Here is a 24,128-nt window from a genome sequence, read left to right on the forward strand (position 1 = left end):
ATCGAATTTTTTCAAGCTAACGTCATTTCTTAAATAAATCTTTAAGCGGAGATAGAAATTCAAAATCAGAGACATTACGTGTAATTTCTTTGATTTAAGTAAATGTTTATTAACCACATGATAAGATTCATCAAATTTCAACATGTGCTTATTCTTCCTATGACATAATCCGGGAACCTAGAGACCGTGATACATTTAACACTCCTCGCCGATAACTGACACGTGTCCCGATACTTAAAAATCACAACCGTCTATACTCCACGAGATTCACGATCCCCTTTGTGCAAAAATTCTTATCTTCTTTTTCTTCACATTATTTTTTTTACTACTAATAATTCTCAATTATGAACAGTTGACTTTGCTCTACTAGTGTGTGGATTTTCACAGGTAAAAATTTCATCTCTTTCTCTCTTCACGTGAATTCGTTATAGGAATTCAAATCCTGAATCCGATCTCTTTTAAGTAACCATTTGATAGTAGTTGATGGAAATTTGAAAATCTCTATACAGAAACAACGATTTCAAAGAGGGTGAAAAAAAATTGATCAAATGGGAGAAGTTGAATATTCGAGTTTAGATAGAGGAACTTCTTCAAATGTGAAGAACTTCACAAAGGTTTCATTGGTTCCTCTTACATTCCTTATATTCTACGGTGTCTCTGGTGGTCCTTTTGGTGTTGAAGATTCTGTACGTGCAGCTGGTCCATTTTTAGCACTTGTTGGTTATTTAATCTTTCCTATTATATGGAGCATTCCAGAATCGTTAATAACTGCAGAATTATGCTCTATGTTCCCCGAAAATGGAGGATATGTTGTTTGGGTATCGACCACTTTAGGTCCTTATTGGGGATTTCAATTAGGATGGGTCAAATGGTTGGGTGGTGTAGTTGATAACGCGTTGTACCCGGTTTTGTTTTTAGACTACATTAAATCTGATGTTCCAGTATTGGCCAATGGTTTACCAAGAACGATCGCGATTCTTGCTTTGATTATAGCACTCACATATTTGAACTATAGAGGTTTAACTATTGTTGCTTGGGTTGCTACCGCATTAGCCATATTTACTCTCCTTCCTTTTGTAATTATGGGACTTATCGCGCTTCCTAAGTTAGAGCCGTCGAGATGGTTTGTTGTAGATTTGGAAAATGTATAATGGGGGTTGTATCTAAATACGCTATTTTGGAATTTGAACTATTGGGATTTAGTGAGTACTATGGCAGGGGAAGTAGATAATCCTGGTAAAACAATTCCTAAGGCTTTGTTCTTTGCACTTCCTTTAGTTGTCTCTGTTTATATTTTCCCTCTTTTAGTTGGCACGGGAGCTGTTCCGTTGCATCGTGATCTTTGGAGTGATGGTTATTTCTCGGATATTGCTAAGATCATCGGAGGAGTATGGTTAAGATTTTGGGTACAAGGGGCTTCGGCTGTGTCAAATATGGGAATGTTTTTGGCTGAGATGAGCGGTGATTCATTTCAGCTTTTGGGAATGGCAGAACGGGGGATGCTTCCTGATTTTTTCGCGAAGAGATCGCGTTATGGAACCCCTCTTATCAGTATTTTGTTCTCTGCATCAGGTGTTGTGCTGCTGTCTTGGCTTAGTTTTCAAGAAATTGTGTCTGCTGAGAACTTTCTGAACTGTTTTGGAATGATTTTGGAATTTATATCTTTTGTGAAGTTAAGGATAAAATATCCAGCAGCATCAAGACCTTATAGGATTCCACTAGGAACAGTTGGTTCAATTTTAATTTGTGTCCCACCAACATTTTTTATTCTTATTGTTATGGCCCTATGTTCATATAAGGTCATGATTGTCAGTTTATTGGTTATTCTTCTTGGCCTTATTATGCAGCCTTGTCTAGTTTATAGTGACAAAAAGAAATGGTTAAGTTTCTCTGTTAGCTCTGATCTTGTTGATCTGCAGTCCAGATATCATCAGGTTGGTGAGGCTTGAATTGATGAATAAAAAGACAAACAGTCTGGTGCCTCTTCTACAAGAGGTTGTTTCCAAACCTGTGGCCAAGGCTAGCCTAAAATGAGGAATGAGACTTCTATTTTCTTGATAATAGAAGCATTGAATTTGTTGTATTTTTTTCATTTTTGTTGGAATTGGGATAATTTAGAATGTTCAGACCATGGCAATTGTAAACGTAGAGTAATTTCGTCTGCTTTGGTTTGTATTCAAGTGTATGAATCACTATCATTGTATATGCAAACAAGTTGTAATTCTGGATAAGTTTTATGTAAATTACCAATGCAAATATTTTACCAATATTTATATGCTTTTATAAGTTTAATGTTACACTTACACATCATGAAATTTCACTCATTTTACTCTTTAATATATTCTAGTTCATATACCGGGTCCAACTATTGGACATCAATGGTATATATTGGAGTTTGCTTCTTCAGGAGGGTAATTAAAGTGCAACAAAATGTCTTAAAGTTTAATATGGTTCACGATTCACTACACATCTGACTTACCAATTTTAATAGCTACGACATATCCGAAATGGGAGCTGAGGTGGTTAGATTATACACCGAGATGCCCCAAGCAGCATAATCTATACACTGAAATGCTCCCAACAGCATATCCACTGTATAGGAGCCTATGGTACCATTCTTCTTGATAGATTATGTATTGTATTGTTTCATTTCATAAATTTTAAAAAAATAATAGAAAAAGGAATATTCTTAGTTCAATGACTAAAGTAATGAGACATCAGTATCTATGAGAAGCCTATAAAGCAAAGAAGACCTGGCCATTAATATTCCAAAAAAAACAAAGTTTACCTTATCTTTACACATCTGTCTTCACTTTAAAAAATAAAAAAAAATCTTAATTTATCGGACATTTCCAAGAGTCTTTCCTCTTAAACATCGTATTTCTTGTCTAATGCTAATCTTTGCTTTAAATAAACCATGAACCATTCACTCCCACCTTCTACATTTGCTTCCAAAAACTCTTTTGTGGTTGGGACAGACATCCACTCATCTCAATCTTTAGTTCTTTTATTTTTTTTCCAGAAAATCTTTTTCACGGGTCAAAAGGACAATGGGTGGGTTCAATGGAAACAGCCCAAGAAACTCTCCAAAAGCTTCTCCAAGGAAAACATTTAGCCCAAAAAACTCTCCAAGAGCTTCTCCAAGAAGAACAAACACAACTCTAAAACAACTCCTTTTAGATTCAAGGAACATGACAAATTTTCTTGATTCTGAGACAGAGGAATTACTTTCTCTAATATCTTACTGTTCTTTCACTTACACTTTCATTGATCCACAAGAATCCCCTTCACAACAAGATTTAAAGAGGCTAAAACTCATCCAACTCCTCTCCATCATCAAGACTCTCATAAAACCACTTGATGATCAAGTTCTTTCACCCCTTTTCATAATGTTGTCATCTAATCTTTTTAGGCCACTCCCTCCACCAATTCACTCTGTTGTCTCAATATTACCAGACGACGACGATCTTGTCAGCAATCCAACACCTTCCTGGCCACATTTGCAAATCGTTTACGACATTTTCCTCAGGATTGTTAGTAGAACAAGTGTTGAATCGCTCCGTATCTACATAGACCATGCTTTCCTCCTTAGTCTCCTCACGTTGTTCCAATCCGAAGACCAAAGGGAACGCGACAACTTGAAGAATGTGTTCCACAGAATCTATTCAAAGTTAACATTCTACAGACCATTCATGAGAAAGACTATGCATGATGTTTTCTTGCACTATGTTTATGAGACTGATCAAAGGCACCCTGGAATTGGAGAGCTTCTTGAAATATGGGGCACAATTATCAATGGATTTAGTGTTCCTTTGAAAGAAGAACACAAGTTTTTCTTGAATAAAGTTCTTGTCCCTTTGCATAAACCAAAAGGGATGCAGGTTTATTACAGGCAGTTGGCTTATTGTGTATCTCAGTTCGTGCAAAAAGAGCCTGAGCTTGGTGAGGTTGTGATCAGAGGCATATTGAAGTACTGGCCAGTTACAAATTGCCAGAAGGAAGTTCTGTTTATTGGTGAATTGGAAGAACTTGTGGAGTCTGTTGATTCCCAATTGTACAAGGAACTTGCCCTGCCTTTGTGCACCAAAATTACCAAGTGTTTAAACAGTTGGAACTCACAGGTAAAACCAACTTAGACTCAAAAAATTCACTATTCAAGACTGAACGTTAGAAATGGTTCATCTTTGAATTTCTAAAGTTTATTAATGCTAATTCCAAATTGGATAGTGTTTTAATGAGGCTTTTAAGTACTAAATAAAAATGAGAAGATTTTCAAGCAAACTAATTGTTCTGATTTTAGGTTGCTGAACGTGCATTATATGTGTGGAACAATGAACAATTCTGGAAGATGGCATCACAAGCAATGGAAGAAGTATTTCCAGTTCTAGTTGAAGGGATGGAGAAGAATCTGCAAGGTCATTGGAGCAAAAGTGTTCGACAATTAACAGAGAATGTGAAGGGAATGCTGGAAGCTCTAGCACCATTTCTCTATTCCAAGTGCCTTCTACAGCTAGAAATCCAAGAAGCCATTGAACGCATAGAAGAGATGAGAAGAAAGGAAATTTGGGAAAAAATTGAAAATGCAGCAATGTAATAAGAACATATACAGCAAGTGCATTTCACAATCAACAGATACAAAAGATGCCTTGGTAGTGAGTGTTTCCACAACATCATGTCCTGACTTGCCACAATTGAATATCCTAGGAAATATCTTCAATCTTATGTGAGTATTTGTCGTTTAAATCAATGTGATCATGTTCTGTCTATGGCTAAAACATTTTCCCATATGGAGACAACGATATACACAATGTATGATATTTCAATAAAGTGGCGATACTTCATATTTCAATGAAGCAATCCTCAAACAAAATTCAATTGAAAATTAACACCCAGAATCTTCAATACAGCATCTTCGAATACAATTAGTCACTTTCGCATTTCATTTCGAATTATAACTATCAAATATTTTTTTTCATCTTCCTATAGACGGGAACTGAAAAAACAGAGCAGGATAAAAATAACATAATATTTTCTTTAAAATGATACATAAAATTTAAACCCTTCTACCAATAACCACAAAGTACAGACAACAATTATTTCTCTCGCCCACCATCGAGATCATTCATACCTCATTCGACCTCCCAACAGACCATCCCTTTCGAACCTCCAGATGAGAAAGTGGATCAACAAATTCTGAGACAACTAGCTATGATATCGTAGTCTAAAACCAACCAATGGGGCCTTATAATGGAAATAAAAAATCAGGAAAAGTTTCTCCTTAACCCAATATGAAATTGTCACACCCAATTATCTAAGACTTAACGATTGCCCCTTCAGGACAGAAACTGACAAAATCAAATATAATTGTTGCATAGCACACCTGTACACTAAATTTGTCAAACCTCAGCTTCTCCAATTTTCCAGCTAATTGTTGTGCCCAAACCAGCAGCCCATGCGAAGCTTTGAAAGAATAAAAATAGCTTCAATCTTCAATGAGAATGTTGTCCGGACGAAATTGAACCCAAGACCGTATGTTTGCTCAACATGCATGGCAACAATAACAATCTGACAATGTTAAGAGTGACACCAATACAAAGCCAAGAGATCCACAGATCTGAAGTGTCATACAGCCGAGATGACAACATGCATTGAAACTTGGAAGATTCACTGTCAATAATTAATTAAACTTGATACATCAACAGCTTGTCCTTCACTGAGGGCTCCAAAGCTGACATGAACTGTTCCCAAGCACCATCCTTGAGCATCTGACAAAATATCCCCAAGCTCAGTATAATACATTGGACATCTTTATACCCCAAATACTATACCACTGAGAGCTAATGAGAAAAATGAGAAGTTGTCTTCATCTCCAGATGAAACTAACAAACCCTAAAAAGATCTCCAGAACTTTTGGGAGGAAGCAACTTAAAAAGTAAAAAAGAAGAAGAAAAAGAAACAAAAAAATGTGTAGAAGAGTTGCTCTCCATAATTCTTTTCCTTATTAAGATAAAAAGGAAGAAGACTTACTCTGCTACAAAGGAAGACCCATTCACAAATTAGCGAGTAAAAATTCAGCAAGAAATGAAAAGATACCCGTCAAGAGCAGATGAAAAAAAGAGAACTATAGCATCAGGCAATGCTTACTTGCTTATATCCTTGCAAAACCAAGCAGATTTCATTGCGTAGGTCTTCACTTCTTATCTCCTGATAAGAATCACAACATGAGGATACAAAGAAAAAATTCTCGGAGTTTCTCTTCCACTGTTGAAAATACAGAAACTGAAAACAGAAAGCTTACATGCCAACTTGCAATGGCTTTGGACAAAAAGACGAGTGAATTTAATGCACCTGATGGATTTGCCTTTACCTGAATAAATTTGAAACCAAGTAAGACACAGCTGTTAGATAACAACTTTTAACAGGTTTTAGAAAAGAAAAATTACTCGTTTCCAATTTATGAGAACTTCTAGCATTTTTTTAGCATAAAGTGTAGTACTTCAAGTACAAAATCTAGATTAGTGTAAAGAAATGGATCTTGAGCCCAACTCAACCCAAAAAACTAGCTCAAGAGGTGATAAGCCCAAGTCATATAAAGAGAACGTCCATCCCATAATTGACCAATGTGGGACTTCTTCAACACCCCAGCTCACGCCCATGGCCGGATATCTGAAGCGTGGGCAATTTTAATATGGGGGCCCAATTGGGTCCTGCTCTGATACCATATAAGGAAATGGATCTCGAGCCTAACTCATCCCCAAAAGCTAGCTCAAAAGGAGAGATTGTCCAAGCCATATAAAGAGACCACACATCCCATAATTGACCGTTGTGGGACTTCTTCAACAGTTGATATAAGATCATGTATACTGTCCTAAGTTAATTCAGCTTCTAGATGCCATCATCCATAAGTGGTCCAACTAAAGTACAAAAGGACAGCAATTTAAAGCTTTCAATAATAGGAAATTTAAAATAAATTAGCAGTATTCAGTTCTTTGTGATCTGAACCGAAAGGCACTATCAGAAGACGAAACTACCATTGCACATAAACCACGAAATGCATCCTCCTTCTCAATATCATCACGTATCCTGCCACAAAGTGAGAACAAATTGGAATTCATCAGTGAGGCATTTTGAGCATTGTAATATGCTTATCAATATTGATGCAAGAGGAGAGTCAGGAATGGGTGGGTTCTCTCACATTCAATCCTATGAATTGGAAAGGATAAGAGAAAATCGAAGCTTCACATTGTGAAAGCAAGTTTTTTCTTATCAGACAAGCTTGACAAGTTAGTGTACTAGTAATGCAGCAACGAAGAATGGGTGGGTTCTCTCACATTCAATCCTTTTAGCTATGATTTTTCCTCTCAATACTTGATGAGCTTGAAAAGAAAAGTAACACTATGAAAGCTAATGACATTCAACCATCTGCACTAAGACCAACATGCACATGCGTTCACATTAAAAAATAATAAAAACACGAACGCATACGATGGCTTCAAAGAAGTTATTACTTCTTACCATATGGTATTATCAATCATCAAAATAATACTACCTCGGGGTTTTTCTTACCTGTCGATTAAGGCTTTGACACACCCACTAAATTATTCCCATCTTTTTCTTAATTGGGTAATTAATGATTATATGGCCCATCTTGGAAGAGAAAGGGTGAAATTGGAAAGAATATTATTAATGCTTTCTTGATTTTCTAAAGTGACCAAAGTTTTGGACAATTATTTTGGCTAAAATGACACATAAAAAGGACCAAAGGGAGTATTACTTGGAATTCGGCAAAGTTAACACAAAAATTTGCTAAAGCATGTGTCTCAGGAATTAGCAAACCAGCTTCAAAATGACAATGTTAGGATGGAGGTATTTCAAGTCTCACCATCAAATGTTTGGAGAAGATTAAGCCAAAATAACATGCTTCAGAAAAATTTGGTCAGCATGACCACATTACTCTCTGTTTCATGCAGAAAAGCCTACAGTTCTAGAGTTTTCAATGCATGAGCATATAGAACTACCAGTTACCAGTGAATGGAACAATTGCAGTTGAAGTTAACTTACATAGACAGAGCAAAACACCATGCTTGCAGAAAATGCTCCATATGTGGTGACACAAGCTCCGGACAAACCCATGCAAGTCTTCCGAGGGTGATTGCACTGTTCTCTATCAGTGACTTGTTCAGACCCTTCTTAGAATACATAAAACACATTTAAGCACAACATACATGCATTTTATGCATATATACAAACAACGGATCAACCAACCAATCATAAAATATTGCAATCTTAGATACGAAACAGAAAATTACCTCAGCATGTTGAAGGATTGGTACTAAGCATGAGACCACAGTCAGGACTACCGGAGATATCTCTTTTTGGACCTGAAATTATAAAGTTTAACATCACACTTGTAGCCCATAAAACAAGACAAAAGAAAATGCATATTATCTATTGGGAATTAAGTTGGCACAAAACAAGGAGCACAAACACAGTTGAAAGAAGAGCACCTGCACCTTAAATATTAAGGCAAAAAGCTCAGTGCAATCACAAATATATATTTTACAGCTCCACATCATTATCAATGATAAGAATCAATGTCGGATAATAGCTAACCAGTAGGCAGTAGTGGCAAATTCAACAAGACCCTGTTTACGTGGATTTGCATTAAGCTAGTATGGGTATCAGTATCATTGTATTATGTTTCATGTCGATAGATTACTTGAGTATAGTGATTTTCAATCTGTGTTGTGAAAGGGGTTGATTGATACAATTCTGGGAAAATTGCTTGTTTAGTAACCCCATTCACATGGGATAAAGATTATGCTGAAAAGATGGGTCACCTATGTATGTTATTGAGGGTTTTGTTTGTGTTGGATGTCCCAAGTTGCATGCTATACACCTCCACCAACATCAATTATTTGAAGGAATGCACCACCAGTGTTATCAAAGGCGAAAAGCGCAAAAAAGTTCTAAGGTCCGTTGGGTCTTTAAGCGCAAATAAAGTATGGGCTTTAATGAAAAAAGGCGCAAAGGGACAAAAAAATACAAATATATATATTTAGTCCAAGACTAATAATTATGAACATGAATGACAAATATATGACCAAAGAAATCGGAAAAAAAAATTATGATAAGGTCAAATATCAATTGTTTAGTGTCACTTCTTCAGAAGAGGCTTATTGGCAAGGAAAAGGTCGCCTTGCAACCTTGATGACGACATTGAAGCGCACATAAAGCGAGGTGGGGCGCTCAACATGTTTGAGCCTCGCTTCAGGGCTTAAGAGAGCTTAAAGCGCGCCTTTGACTACACTATGCACCACCCTAGGTGTTTGTTAAAATGGCCAACGTGAACTTGATTTGAGTTTTTAGTATAACCTAGCATTTTCTTATCCAATGGCATGCGCAGGATTTTTCACAATTGGTGTCAAAATTTGAACATAATATCAATGTCAGATCAATATATGATTAATTATCACTCAGTCCGCCACAAAAATATCCTCTAGCCTATTGGTTTATATGTTCCTTGCTATAAGGGAAAGTCTGTGTTTTGCATCCACTTAGTCTCTGTATTTTAGAAACAAAAAGGGAAAAAAGGCTCAAACAATGATAAAAATACGTATCTGGAAAGGAACCATCCCCTGAGTTCCACTCGATAAACTCAATGCCTTGAGACCATTGAAACAAGAAATGGAGTATGTTCATTGTTGGACTCATTGGTGGTGAAGTTGTTTTATATCTATATATGGTTGTAGTGTCTTTTTGTTGGCAAGGAGAAGGGTTTTGGGATGAAGAAAAACCATTAATGGAGGTTGTAGAGCTTCAGGCTTACGGCTCACTAGGTGTTAGATGAAATGCCTAAATGGCCTAAACATAAGTGTTGTTACTAATGCTAGTCCTACTTGGTGTATATTGATGTAGATTAAAGCTGCAATGGTGATTGAACGTTGTAGTGTTCTTAAAGGACGGAATTGAGGTATGTAAGGCAAACCTTTGAATTCGAAATCCCTTATTTCTAAAGTGTCATGTTCCTCTTATCTTGACATCCTCCCATTTCATGTATTTTATGACTCTTTATCTACGGAATGTTATTTAACCGCTCAATGGTTCAAGTATGTTAAGTTGATCCCTTCCCTGTAGAACTGTACATTGAGGCCGTTTGGATTGGCTTATAAGCTGTTTTTAGATTTTTTTGAGTGTTTGGCTGGCCAACTTAAAGTCATTGTGCTTAAAATAAGCCCCAATAAATAGTTGGGTTTATTTGGATGAACTTATTTCAAGCAGTTTATATGTTGAAAACAGCTTATAAGTCAAAAAAAAAAGCTGGTCTGCACCTACTTTTTTTTTAACGTATTAGCAATTTTCAACTTATAAGCTGCTTAAAAATAAGTCAATCCAAACAGGCTAATTACTATTGCACCTCATGGTGTCTCAATATGCCTATGTGATGGTATGGTTTTCCAAACCTTATATGTATAAGTAAGAAAGAAGAGTCATAATGTGCTACCCTTATTGCTTGAATGTTATGATTCATATGCTTTGCTTCACACGATATAAATGCTAGGAATGATTCAAGTTTTAAATGACCACAGATTTCTTACTTCTAGATAATAACATTTTCATATAGGCTCTTTGTTTTTGATATATTTCTTGTATACTGGTTTATTCCCATTTTTAAAAAAATTAATGTTTCTTGATTAAAAAGACGATCTTTTCAATTGAATTATGTACCCACGTGATTTAGTTACAAGACCACAAGAGAACAGATGCTTCTCTGACACTAGAACCAATTCTGCAAATAGGGAAATTGACAATAATCAGATATGAAATTGGGATAACAGAACACAAAAAGATCTTCCTTGTGTTTTGCTTCCTTAAGTTTCTCTTTATTTTGATAAATAGTGGATGTTTTCATGTATAACTACATTCTACTTACATTTAATTACTTCAGCTAATACTGATCAAATAATCTTGGAAAGCAACAAATCTGTCAAATTTACCTTGATTGCTAATTCTCCAATTGCCCAACAGGCATTGTTGGCCACAGAAATAGTTTCCTTCAGCTTGGAAGTGTTTTGCTGTAAGAGCATCTCTCAAGTAAATGACAGGGAATCAAAGAGCTGGAAACACGTCAAAAAAAGAGAACAGTATAGCATACCAGTTGCTTAGTGGCAGCATCAAGAAATTCAACCAACCGAGGTCGCAAATGAACGGGACAAACCTAAATACAACAAGTAAAAGTATGTTAGCAACGAAAAGAAAGACTGCATTGCCACGTCATACAGTTTTCCCAACAGATATCACAACGCTGACCCTATTAGGACCAGTGATAGTGAAACTCACACACAACCTGAAGCTATGAAGTGTGTTAAGCTCGAAGGTTACATATGAACTTACCCTTGCAAGATCACCAAGCAAAGCAAAAGCACTCTGTCGCACATCAGGTGCATCATCCAAGCAACATTGCAGCAACAAATCCCTTAAATTACTTTGTGAAACCTACAGAAAACAATTCCATATTGAAGCATAAGTTAAAATTTCCTATGCAGCTTGATATCACCATATTGAAAGTACTCTATCAAAGACAGAAAACAAAGCATAAAACATCAACACTGACGTCTGGTGATGGGAAGGAAAAAAGAGATAAGCAACTTGAAACTCAACGCATGCATCATTTTTGGAGGAAAAAGAATTACCAAACTCTCGACACCACTACCAAGACCTTCAGCAAGTCCAGACAGCAGGTCCAAGGAACAAACAATGAATTCTCGGTCATATTGTAATCCAGCTGAAACATGATCAACCTGCAACCAGACCCAGTAAAAGTGGACAGAGAAGAGAGCATATTAGAAGAGGGGGTTCAAAATATGAATGAAAAAACTGCCTAGTAAGAGCAAAAAGCATGCAACTTCCTAGAAGACTTAAGAAGAGGATTCACCAGTACCGTCACCATAAAATGCAGATATAAACTATATTAAGAGTTGAAAGGCAACACCCCAAATTCAAAAAGTTCCTACTATAACATACTATCTTAAAATAAATAGAAGACTTAAGAAGAGGATTCCCCAAATTCAAAAATACAAACATAATAGATTTATTAAAGAGATGAGAGGGAAAAAACAACAGAACACAAACTCAAGAAGGTTGCAAAACTACAGTCTTTGCTTCCAAGGCTCTCTCTTGTGTGGGTGGTGGGGTGGGGGGGTGGGGTTGTTGCTGTGCAATCGTGTGAATGCAGGTGACCTAGGAGGATTCTTAGAACATCTAATCAAAAAAGTGCAAAGTTGTCTTTCCTATAAAGTATTGGCCTAACAAGTGCGCGCAGCACAAACACACACAAAGAGGAGAAAAATGAAAAGAAGGTGGTCTGAGATCAGTGACAGAAAACAGTTTGGTATCATATGATACCTTTGCCAATAGTTGTGACTGGATGATGGTAATGCACCTCTGAAATACCGGTTGAGCAAATTGTGCAAATCCAGTACCCAAAGCCTGAAATAAGAGAATGGTTATCAACAATATATAGTCCTATGAGGCTCACTTCTGACTGTCATTGCATTTGTAGTTTTTTTCAGCAATAAACATCTATCCAGTACAAACAGTCTAGCATGGTCACATACAGTGAATGAAACAAAAGGTATTCTTCGAGAATTTCAAGGTATGGACCAGATTGACCAGATTCAGGACTAAACGGGGAGGTGGGTTCTCCTCCAAATAATGGAAAAAAAGCATCAACCTTAGTTTGGTGAGAAGGTAGCAAGATTGATGAAGATCCACCTAGCCATATAAATAGCATGTAAACCTCCAAATTTTGTCAAACAGGTTCATGTACCTCACCCACCCACCCCCCCACCCCACCCCTCCTTTTTTATATCACTGAACTTAAATGACATTTCAACAGTATCATTGACAAAAATACTGCAGTCATATGAAGCATTCAAATTAAACGATAAAGAAAAGCTCTTGATAATTTCTTAAGCTAGAATTTCCAGCGTAAATAGAGATGCAAGAGATCCACAACTCAATTAGTTTGCAGCTCTTCAACATAGGATGAACCAATTGTCTAGTAAATGACCATTACACTTTAAATTCAGAACACCACCAACCAACCAACCCACCATTATACTTAAAATTCAGAACTCCACCAACCAACCGACCCCACAAAACAAAAACAGATAAAAAAGACAAAAAAACAAACTAATGCTGCACCTATTATTGCCGTCCAGAAACCATAAGATGCAGAAACATCAGACCAAAGGCTCACAAATAACAATAAGTCCAGATATTCATGCAAAAGTTCATTCATACTAACAACCATAAATACCATGTGGATCTTGTTTCAATTTAAAAAAATCAACCTGAGCAATTGAGGTAAAGCACTCAAGCAGTGGGAAAAGATCCTTGTCTGAATTTGGGAGTTGCTCCCACTTTCCAATTAATGGGGGCATTAAAATCTCAAGATACTTGGGCTGTCATAACCAACAAAAAGAATTAAAAGGCAACTATTAGATATCACAAGCCTACAAAATTTCTTAAACACAACTTGAAATCATAAATAAGAGGAGTACTAACACGTTAAATAAAAAAGAAGAGTGAGCTACATGATTAAACCAACCTGATTGAGTTCCCCTCCAACTGCATCTGCCAATGTTCCGATGGCATCATACACTATTCTAAGGTTCCGTCTCTATGAACACAAAAAAGGTCATACACTGTTAGAAAATGGAAATACATTATGGTGTCACCAATGTACGGAAGACAAAAGGACCTGGTATTTTCCGAAAGCACACATCAAGTGTTGCAAAATGATTTCCAAGCATGGGGCTAACTCTTCTGCAGCCTCCTGCAAAATGTAAACCATCAGTTAGGTACAGATAAAGCAGAACCTGAATATCCCAAACAGCTTGTCACTAAGACCTCCTCAAGAGTAGCAAAGGCTGAACAAGCAGCTTCCTGCACTCGTTTATTATCATCCAATACTCTCCGCAAAAGACCCATTAAAATTTTGTTGAATTGTTCACGCCCTTCTTGATGATCAGTGCCCTAAAAGAAAGTCAAAAAAACAGCAGGAAGGCTTAGAAATTATCTAGTGACATTGGCATATCACAAAAAAGGGATTTATATTCAGTCAAACAGAGGAACCGTAAATAACGAAAAGGTAAAAAAAACTCAAACATCAAATAGAACTTCAACAATAGGACAAGAGAAGTACTGCAGGATATCTTTTTTATTAAGAGGAACTGGTGCAGAACAACTTACCCAAGCTAACATATAAAATCAAGTATATTTGATCATTATTTGATAATTAGGAAAGCACACAACTTAAAATAACATTCAATATAACGGCATCCATATTAGTCAGATGTGCATGACCACATTGGACCAGTTCATCCAAATCTCACAATACTTCTAACCTTAAGATCAGCACATGCATGATGTGTCAGCAACAGAAGCAACAACCATACCCCTGCCGCCAGGTCAAGGCCGAAAACTAATTTCCAGTTTGTTAATAACGCTACATGCATGCTCTATAACAACTGAACTATCAAAACATTCCTACAAAATAAACCCTGAAACCAGAGCATACCATATCATTGCGGAGAAGAATTTGACCCAAGAAGGGTTGGTGTAGGATTGCTAGACTCTATACAAATATGACGGTCGACACAATCACAATTATGATAGTGTAGCTTTGATCTAAAGAAGGAGTACTAATTACCAACCTGAACAATATATTTGCTGAAGCGGGACAGCGTCCAACAGGAAATGCTTCGTATTAGAGGAAAGTTGTCATCTAAAAGTGGGATGAGAAAGCTAATGATCTGAAAGGGAAAAAGAAAAAGAATGAAAAGCGTGAAAGGAAGATATTATAGAAAACAAGTTTCTTCAATATGTGCATATCTCAGACAAAATCTATTACATAATGTGGCGGTTCACTCGGAAGACGAACCGAACCTTTCACACATTTTATGCACAAACTCCTCCATTAATATGAAATTCTTCATTAGGAGCTTGTCAATAATAGGTTTACCTCCGATAAATGAGGAAAAAGTCCATTTATGCAGCCCTCGGCTATAGCACCAAGAACTAGCACAGCTGCTTCCCTTTCCTTCCAGGCTTCATCATTTGTACTTGACAATTTAGCCTGCCCAGATACAAAAAAATTGCTGCATATCAGATCCATTTACGGTGAACTACTAGCTCAAAAGTTAAAAGGGCAATAACTTCAGTTCCTAGTTTCTCTTGTTTCCTTTAGTATGATAAGAATTTCTTCCAAGATGATAAAACTTTACTTCTTCAGATTCATTTACGGCTTAGAGGGAAGAGTTCTGCATTGCCATGGCTAGCAACCACGAATATGATGAGAACAGATACACTATAAATGACAATAATTTCTTCCCTTTATTTTGAATGTTAAGGAAATGAACCTTGGGCCTAACTCAACCCCAAAAGCAACTCACGAGGGAAGAATTTCCCAAGACCATATATAAAGAGACCAAGGACCCCTTATTCCACCGATGTGGGATACCAACAAAAATTGAACAATACTATCTTCACAAACATCATTTATCTATAAAATAGTGACATATAAAACCTAGAATTTTGACCAATTTCATGGAATTAATACAAATCAACATCAGGATGCACTCACCTGAGTGAAGAATTTCCTTTCTTTACACACACAGACAGAAATGAAAGAAAGGGAAGGATAGCTGGGTTAATATTAAACATATTCAATCACCTGAACAACAGGCATCAACGTGGGTAGAATATCATCACCAAACACGTTAGAGAGAATGTCCAGAGCAGCCGCACTACACTTGCGTAAATTCCACACATTTACGATGTCTTCATCCTATAATTAGAAAAGGAAGCATAACACAGTCAAGGCCCATCCAAAAGTGAGCATTAACTAAGAATTCATTGGTTACAAGTAAAACCACATACATCATCTTCACCATCCTCAGAACCATGAAAACGTGAGGAATGAAATCGAGGTTTGATGTCCTGTCCACAATGATTTCCAGTGAAATTATTTCCGAGTTTCCAAAAGGGTAAACATCAGTTTTTCAGCTAGAGAGAGAGAGAGAGAGAGAGAGAGACGGCAACCAAACCTGATCACGATCTGGCTGAGATCCATCCTCCTGTAATAACATAATAAGGTTTGGTTAAGCAAAAACAAATCACAGCATACTATTTCAGACTTATTTGAAATCTAAATATGGAACAGACACCAAACCTCAGCCTCCAAAAGTGACTCGTCGTCATCAGCATAAACCATGTTAGACAGCAAAACCTAAAAAGTGGGGCAGGAAATATTATGCTGACGCATACGAATATGCTCTCACAAAAACCGAAATGGTTTTGGAAACAAAAGACAAAAAAATAGCTACCGGAATCAATCGTGGCAAGAATTCTCTCAAGTCCTCAGGTGGCAACTGAGCATCACAGTATGCGGACCTGTCAATGACGCCCACATCAGATCATATTTGACAAGTGAAATAAATTCATAACAGAAGATTCCCAAATAATACACAATCTGTTCAAGACATAATTAAACAAATAAAAATGTAATTTCCTCTAACAGCTTAAGCTTTTAGATGAGATGGTCAAGCATTTCAACATGGCATCACATGCTCTTTGTCGTAGTGCTTCTCAATATTAGCACCCTGTATTATGTTGTCCACCATCCAGTTGTCTAATCTTGGGCGTGCAGAGAGTGCCAAGTCCCACATTAGTTGTGGGAATGAGTTGTGATCTCCTTATATGGTCTTGCCAATCCTCCCCTCATGAGCTAGCTTTTGGGGTTGAGTTAGGCTCAAGATTCAATTTTTCACATGATATTAAAGCAAGCAGAAGTCCTGTGTTCGAGTCTTACCGCCACTGGTTATTAAAAAGAATTTACGTGTTTGGCCCATAAAAATGTTCAGGCCCGCGGGTGAGAGGAGAGCGTGTTGATGATATAACTAAGCAAATAAAAGTGTGATCTTTCTATCAGTTAAACATTTCAGATGAAATAGTAACACTTCAACAAAATCAACAAATTCTCAACCAGAAATTGAGATTTTTTCAAAGCAAGAAAAAATAGGTAAAAGCAAAAGACAGCAAGCACCTAAGAGCATAATCCCTTCATGAAATATAATGCAACCCCAACCATTAAAAAAAAGGAAGACATAACAGGTAGAACTAGACAACCTCAAGCAAATCAACCCTTTTGTTCTAATAGGTGAGATCCTTAGGTGCCATAACATTTTCTACGTAATTCACATAATGAAAAATAAAGATCCTTGGGTGGGAACTCTTTTTTAGGTTCTACCACACTTCATTCCTCACATTATTACTTTTTTATAAGGTAAAATGATCATTCCTCACATTATTAAGGTAACTGAATAGGTTAATAATGCAATCAGATCAAACTTCAAAAAACCAGTAATTTTAAACTCATTATCCCTCTACCATAATATCAAAAACAACTGCTCTGGCCCTTTCCCCCCAAATAAGTATTTCCTTATTCCTTAACTCCCTATTCATAGTTTAGAAACTAATTTATTCTCCCCCTTCATCAAAGAAAAGTACTTGTATAAATGATACTAACTAGTTGGGATAAAGGTTAGTCTTTTTGGACTCAATTACACTAACTACCACACTTGACGAATATTTTTCAAGATTACAGACTATATGATAATAGATTTAGAGAATACCTTTGGGTAACAGATAAATTATTGATTACTAGAATAAAACGAACCAAATGTACCAAAATTAATATCAAGGATTGCTATCAACGACCCCAATGAGCTTGACATTAAGGCATAGTTATTGTATGTTCTCTCTCCATCTGTCCTAATTTATTTTCTATTTACTCCTTGTATCATAAAATGATTCAACAATTGTTTTACAAACATATCCTATGATAGTCTAGTCCAACTTCTTTGCCTACTCCCCATGCTAGCTAACATTTTTCTAACAATACGCACATATCCAAAATATATCATGTTGAAAATGTATGGAGCTCATGTGGGATCTAATATTTGCATAGCTTTGGAACAAATAAATTTGAAAATTGAATTTGGTTCACTCAGGCAAATGAAACCTAGGCATGCTTTAAAAATCAAGACAGTGTATCTCTCCATCTGTCCTAATTTATTTTCTATTTACTCCTTGTATCATAAAATGATTCAACAATTGTTTTACAAACATATCCTATGATAGTCTAGTCCAACTTCTTTGCCAACTCCCCATGCTAGCTAACATTTTTCTAACAATACGCACATATCCAAAATATATCATGTTGAAAATGTATGGAGCTCATGTGGGATCTAATATTTGCATAGCTTTGGAACAAATAAATTTGAAAATTGAATTTGGTTCACTCAGGCAAATGAAACCTAGGCATGCTTTAAAAAGCAAGACAGTGTATCCAATTACCTAAAGGCTATAAAATCTTACCGCCAACATAAGTACATAACATGTCACCAAAGCCTCCCAAATGATGTTAACTAAAGTACCAACTTTATCGTTCTATCATTCATTTTTACCAACAAGAGAAATGAAATATATTGCATAATTGTGAAAGATAATTTGTTCTCAAAGCAAAGGTTACTAAAGCATCCCAACAAAATCTTCTTCCTTCCCCGCTTGACATGCTATGATGCCAGTGAGAAATATGGATATTTTAAGTGAAGCATCGAGAGGAGATACCAAAATTCACAAGCTTCAAGCGCCACTTCTTCATCTGGATCCTTGTTGACTTGCAATATATATTCCATAACATTCCTCAAGTGTGGCTGTGTCAAAGCATCAAAAATTGATCAAGAACATGTAAAAATAAGAGTAGTGTTCCATGATACTCTCAAGGCCAGACTACAAAAGGCTGACAAACTGTTCAGTTTTTTCCTAAATCTCATTGCATATCATATGTATGTAATACTTCCATAAATGAATTTAACTTCCACGCAGTGTCCTAATATAGAGGATTCATATCACCAACACTAACTATTCTGAAAATGATGCATAGTTGATTGTTTAATTGATTGACAGTGTACAAGTGATGCTGCATTTTGCAACCAGCCCCTGAAACCCAATAAGACGATAACTAGACCTTCTTGGTGCAGTTCATTGACATCTTTACTTATTTAAAGGAAAAAGAGAAATGAGAGCACAAGCAATCCAAAAGTGCAAATCATTATACGGTTAAGAAATTATTTACCATTATCCAAAAAAATGTGGTTAAAAACCTATTTCTTCATAATGTTTATTATACTTTATTTAAAATTTCACTACTACTTGAAATCTGGAACAATTGTCCATACATAAAAGCAAGTGTGAGCAGATATGAGATGTGACAGAGAATAGATACAATTTAGAATGGAAAGAGATGCACCTCCAAAACGGCAGGACGAACTTCAATTAGTTGAACAAATGCCGCACAAACCTGTTGAACAACGCAAACTGAGTAATTGGTGGCACCAAAAGAGAACTCTCTACAATGGTGAAATGTGTGATTGACATCGCATAAAAAGAGTTCTAAAACCTCTTTTGTAAGTGAGCATGATTGCAAAACATTGCATTCAGTAGAGAAGACTAATACAGAAAAAAGTGATGAGATAAGCAGAACAATCGGGTCAACTGGCAAAACACTTTCCCAGTCAATTAACAGACAACTGAATGTCCAACTCCCATCATCCTTGACATGGAAATCATAGACTAACACGGAATACATCTAAGTTTAATAGACATACAAATTTACCATCTTATGACCAAGCTAAATAACTCAGAAAGCAACTGATTAGAAAATACTCAGAAAGTAACAGCCCATCCTCCAGATGTACTACAAAGGACCGGTTTAAATGTTAAAATTTCATTAGAAACATGATCTGTGAACTAGAAGTCATAAATTTCAGGACAGAATTAGTTCAGTTTTACAAGATCAATCCATCTTGCTGATATGTCATTAATAACTGTAAGTTGAATGGTATTAACGGTATCTTTTATTAAGTGCATCACTATACTCTAAACATGCAACTCGTAAGCATAAGTCACACCACCCAGCAAGCAGGAAATACAACGTACTTGTAGTCTAGTACTAAACCAAAGAAATTACAGCAAAGACAAACTCGACATCGATGAAAAGAAAGCAAACATGCAGATAAGAGTGTCCCTTACCAATTTCCGCACTTCTGGAGCAGGGTCGTTGGCAAGAAGAAACAAGCCTTGAAGATATTTATCCATGGATAGATGCAAAACCTAAAACAAGAACACTAGCCAAATGAGCAAAGAGGTGAAAATAGAGCACGGCAAAAGAAAGGAAAACAACTGGATGGTACTCACTTTAGGCATCAGCATTATATATTGATTCACAGAACTCAATGACAGCTTTCTGAGAGAAGCATGAGGAGACTGGAAAAGCTGTCCATTGAAAGATCAAGTTAGAATGATACTATAAATCCAGCACTGAGTGACAAATTAACAGCAAACTACATGATAAAATAAGCAACCAAATCAAAATTTGGACAAATAAGTGAATAACAATAAGGAAAGAATTAGCTTACCTGGATAAACCTAGGAAGGAAAACAGTAATGGGTCGTTCAGATAATCCAGAAATATCAGAATCAAGAAGTTGTGGGACATCCTCGCAGATCTGCATTACTAAAGATGTTCAGCGTGCCAATTAAGTATTAGTTGTACAAAACACAGATCTGACACATGTCCACTTTGGCAATTTTTACCACATTGACTGACAATGAAAGGAGAGACAAAGATCATTACCTTTACAACATATGCTTAAAATAGAACTTAACAATCCTGAGGGTCTCGTGTAATGAACACAATACAGAAGGAAAAGAATTTGCTTTCATTATAGTTGTGCAACAATTAGCAGTATAGACATTGTCACCAAGGTTCATACTGTATCCACTGTCCTGTGGGATACTATTGAGTGAAATGCATGATAAATAACAGAAAATGGTACCTTTGATAAAGCATCCATGGCTCCTTCCACATGGTTTACGTCACTACTATCCAAGCTACTGACAAGTGCCTGTAGCAACTCCGGCCATCCAGCAATTCCGTCTATCTGTACAAGAACACTAATGATGGTTCCAGCTGTGGACCTAATGTGTCTATCTGCTACCCCTAGAGAAGGTAGCAACTCTGATTTTATGTATTGCTGGTTAGCAAGAGGCATGTTTTGGAATGCAGATCTCAGGTTATTTTTCAACAGCAACCCAGCTGCTTGCCGTATGTCAACTGACTTCCCCTGTTATAAAGACCAATCAGACAGTTGAGAGAAAAAAAATTGTAGCTTTCCAAATATCATAGCACTTTTAGGCGAAAACCAATCCCCATTGCAATATGCACGAGACCACCCTCCATACATTAAATCATCACATGTCAGTACAACCCATCACCTTCTTACTGTTATGAAATCTACAATATGCTGGGGACTAAGAAAGTTAAATTCCTATAGAATATCAGGGAATGAAGGAAAGAGAAAGAACTGACAGTATCCCATAAAGAAAACTTGCGACTAAATACAACATTTAAGTCTCATTGGTATTATCCAAAGACCAATTCAACTATCAAGAAAGCACATAGGGATGACTTTTCTCACTCCATAAATAAGAAGTGTAACTAATGCAACAAATTAAGTTCAATACACATTGTCAAAAAGTCAATTCAGCTCACATAGCGACAACTTTGCTAAGATAAAAATCAAATCAGAACCATTTCAACAAGTAGCTTCATACAGGAAAACAACCTCACTAAAAAGGTATCAATCCCCTAAAAAATTGAATTTACTCAGTAAGAAACAGAGAAATTAATCAATAATTAAGAAAAAAAGAAATTGAAAATAATGAGTAAACTACCTCAGCACGAGCGAGGATAAAAGCAAGATAGTTATTGAAATCTGGAAACTGAGAGTAGTGTTGAAGTTGTTGCCAAATCTGAGACTTATCTGAAGTCTGAGACATTTGTTGCTCCAATAATCCACAGATCTCTTTGAACCCTTCCTCTTGTGGCTGCCATGTTCCACTCACCGCCATCTTCCGATAACAACAGTGATCGGAGCAACGGGATATTATTTTTTTTCCCGACAAGTTTTTTACAGAGAGAAAAAGACGAGGAGGCTTTTGTGTTTTTCAAAAGAGGGGTTTGGGGCATTTGTAGAAAGTGGGATCAGGTATGTGAGGGTTTACGCCTTTACGGTGTGACTTGGTTTTTGAGTGGGGCCCGATTAAGGGACCGTGTGGGTCAATCATTAGCCTCCGAGACATGTGCGGAGGTGTGTAGTGGAGACCGGAGCCGCCCTTTTGTCCGACTTGTCTTCCCCTTCTTCTCATCTTTTTTATTTTTACAACAAATAGGAGTAATTAATTTTGAAATTAATTTATTTCATGTTTTCTGGAATAAAATTACAAAATAACTTACTTAAAATTATACTATTAATTTAAATTCATGTTAAAAAAAAAAAAAAAAAAATAACTAATTTCGTAATAACTTATTAAAGCTCCTTGATTTTAACCATAATTACTACAACTTTGGGGAAATTCTTATTTTATTTTTTTTATATAGATTGTCAATTTTGAAAGCACATTGATGAAAAGCTTGTTATATTTATTGGTAAGCAGCATCACTTATAATTCTAAAATTATGAATTCATGTCAGGAGACCAAAAAAATATGAGCTCCAAAAGGAAAGGAAAAAAGGGTTTTAGTTTTATATTTTCATCAAATTCAAATTATTTTATATATTTTTTTTGAATTTGAATTTAAAATTATTAGTACCAAACTGACGAATTGTTGCACGAATACCATTGAAATATGCATTAGTGAGGCTACCATCATTTGGGTGATCGGAGAATATGAAAAATGCGAACATCTCGTACCTTTGAATTATATTTTTTCATTCTATTCTTTTATTATAATTTAAAAATTAAAAATTGTAGCTCAAATTTATAAAATGAAATTTGAATTAAATCTCTCTTCTAAATTGTTCTACACATTTATTGTCAAAACAAAAATTTGTGTGACATTTTCACCAATATTTTTATTTTCTTATTTTTTTTAATTTATAAACACAAATATCAATATCTTGAGAGAGTGGAATAGGAGAATGAAAGTATCTTGAAGATTAAGGAGAATGCTGAGTAAAAATAACAATAATGATGATGAAATAGACACAATAAACTTTGGAATTAGAGTTTTACAAGAGATACTAGTGATCTTGAATGTTATAGGATGAAGATCTCACACGAACAATAAGGCATTGGGATGTATTTATTGTTATTTTTAGAGAAATTAATTGGCGATAAATTTATTTTGCCTAAATAAATTAGTGAATGTTCATGCACCGCGAAAATATACTAAGCATGTGAATTAGAGTTTATAATAACTGAATCGTCATGTTTATTGATCTGTAAAGATGCTAAATGAAGAAACAAATTTATTCATACAATTTTTTCAATGTTTTCCTAAGAAATGCAAAAATTGATGATACGAAAAATATTATACAATAATATCATTATATCGATCAAGCGGGTGTGAAATGTCTTAAAGAAATCGTCAATGTAATTCGTACTTCGTTATATTTTTGGTTTGAGTATCATTTCGATAACATTTTTTCAAAAATAATTATTGTGCGATCATTATTAATGTTGAGATTATTGTATATTTCATTATTAAAAAAAAAGTTTTTATCTTTAAATGTTTTAATCCTATCATATATTGCTCCATAATTTATTTTATGATATGTATACTTTTAATAAGACCAACTAAGTGCTGCATAAACAACTATTTCAATGTCATTAAACCAAATGACCCCTGAATATTTTGATCATAGTTACCTAGACTTTAGGGAAGAATCGAAATTATTTATTTGTTGAAATAAAGCGAAACACGTAAGAATGGGAGAATAAAGTGAAAGAAAAAAATTGCACTTCCATATGAAAAGATAGAGACAACTTTTGCTTGATAGATAGCCAGATCGTTAAATTTGCCAGAATAATATTTACATACATGATTAATTTTTATTTTAATTGGATATCTCAATTCATTATAAAATATTTCAATTAAATAATTTTTATTCAGATTTTGAAAAAAAAATGCGTGCTCTCATTGACTATCTTATCATT

At 35.7% G+C, this 24,128-nt stretch overlaps 2 protein-coding genes and 1 pseudogene across 3 annotated transcripts; 2 read left to right on the plus strand and 1 right to left on the minus strand.

Annotated features, from left to right (window-relative positions):
* The first annotated feature begins 318 nt into the window (after positions 1-318).
* Positions 319-2,269, plus strand: LOC129885295 (probable polyamine transporter At1g31830; annotated as a pseudogene).
* A 564-nt stretch (positions 2,270-2,833) lies between these two features.
* On the plus strand, positions 2,834-4,735 carry LOC129887315 (serine/threonine protein phosphatase 2A 57 kDa regulatory subunit B' kappa isoform-like). The gene is made up of 2 exons (XM_055962369.1): positions 2,834-4,121; positions 4,301-4,735. Exons 1-2 carry the CDS (start codon positions 3,051-3,053, stop codon positions 4,592-4,594), a joined length of 1,365 nt encoding a protein of 454 aa, XP_055818344.1. The 5' UTR covers positions 2,834-3,050; the 3' UTR covers positions 4,595-4,735.
* Positions 4,736-5,012: 277 nt separating this feature from the next.
* LOC129885294 (transportin-1) lies at positions 5,013-22,152 on the minus strand. Of its 2 annotated transcripts, none has more exons than XM_055959524.1 (29): positions 21,865-22,152; positions 20,967-21,254; positions 20,547-20,636; positions 20,326-20,403; positions 20,161-20,241; positions 19,379-19,429; positions 18,697-18,782; positions 16,392-16,458; positions 16,238-16,294; positions 16,113-16,142; positions 15,946-16,005; positions 15,740-15,853; positions 15,029-15,142; positions 14,721-14,819; positions 13,915-14,040; positions 13,766-13,840; positions 13,613-13,684; positions 13,356-13,466; positions 12,406-12,489; positions 11,694-11,801; positions 11,395-11,496; positions 11,156-11,218; positions 10,998-11,075; positions 8,310-8,381; positions 8,062-8,186; positions 7,032-7,083; positions 6,299-6,367; positions 6,145-6,204; positions 5,013-5,765 (listed from the first exon to the last, which is right to left on the minus strand). In XM_055959524.1, exons 1-29 carry the CDS (start codon positions 22,039-22,041, stop codon positions 5,682-5,684), a joined length of 2,673 nt encoding a protein of 890 aa, XP_055815499.1. In that variant the 5' UTR covers positions 22,042-22,152; the 3' UTR covers positions 5,013-5,681. The 2 variants fall into 2 exon arrangements, with proteins under 2 accessions (XP_055815499.1, XP_055815498.1); XM_055959523.1 differs by having other exon boundaries at positions 8,062-8,189.
* Positions 22,153-24,128: the final 1,976 nt, after the last annotated feature.

This window comes from Solanum dulcamara, chromosome 4, assembly GCF_947179165.1.
Source record: "Solanum dulcamara chromosome 4, daSolDulc1.2, whole genome shotgun sequence".
NCBI classification, from domain to species: domain Eukaryota; kingdom Viridiplantae; phylum Streptophyta; class Magnoliopsida; order Solanales; family Solanaceae; genus Solanum; species Solanum dulcamara.

Excerpts from the sequence above, each read along its gene's own strand:
- LOC129887315 (XM_055962369.1), top strand. The coding sequence starts at position 3,051 with ATGGGTGGGTTCAATGGAAACAGCCCAAGAAACTCTCCAAAAGCTTCT. Across the intron at positions 4,122-4,300 it reads TAAACAGTTGGAACTCACAG|GTTGCTGAACGTGCATTATA; the intron begins GTAAAACCAACT and ends TTCTGATTTTAG.
- LOC129885294 (XM_055959523.1), bottom strand. The coding sequence starts at position 22,041 with ATGGCGGTGAGTGGAACATGGCAGCCACAAGAGGAAGGGTTCAAAGAG. Across the intron at positions 20,404-20,546 it reads TCCTTCCTAGGTTTATCCAG|CTTTTCCAGTCTCCTCATGC; the intron begins GTAAGCTAATTC and ends TTCAATGGACAG. Across the intron at positions 13,685-13,765 it reads GTGCTTTCGGAAAATACCAG|AGACGGAACCTTAGAATAGT; the intron begins GTCCTTTTGTCT and ends TTGTGTTCATAG.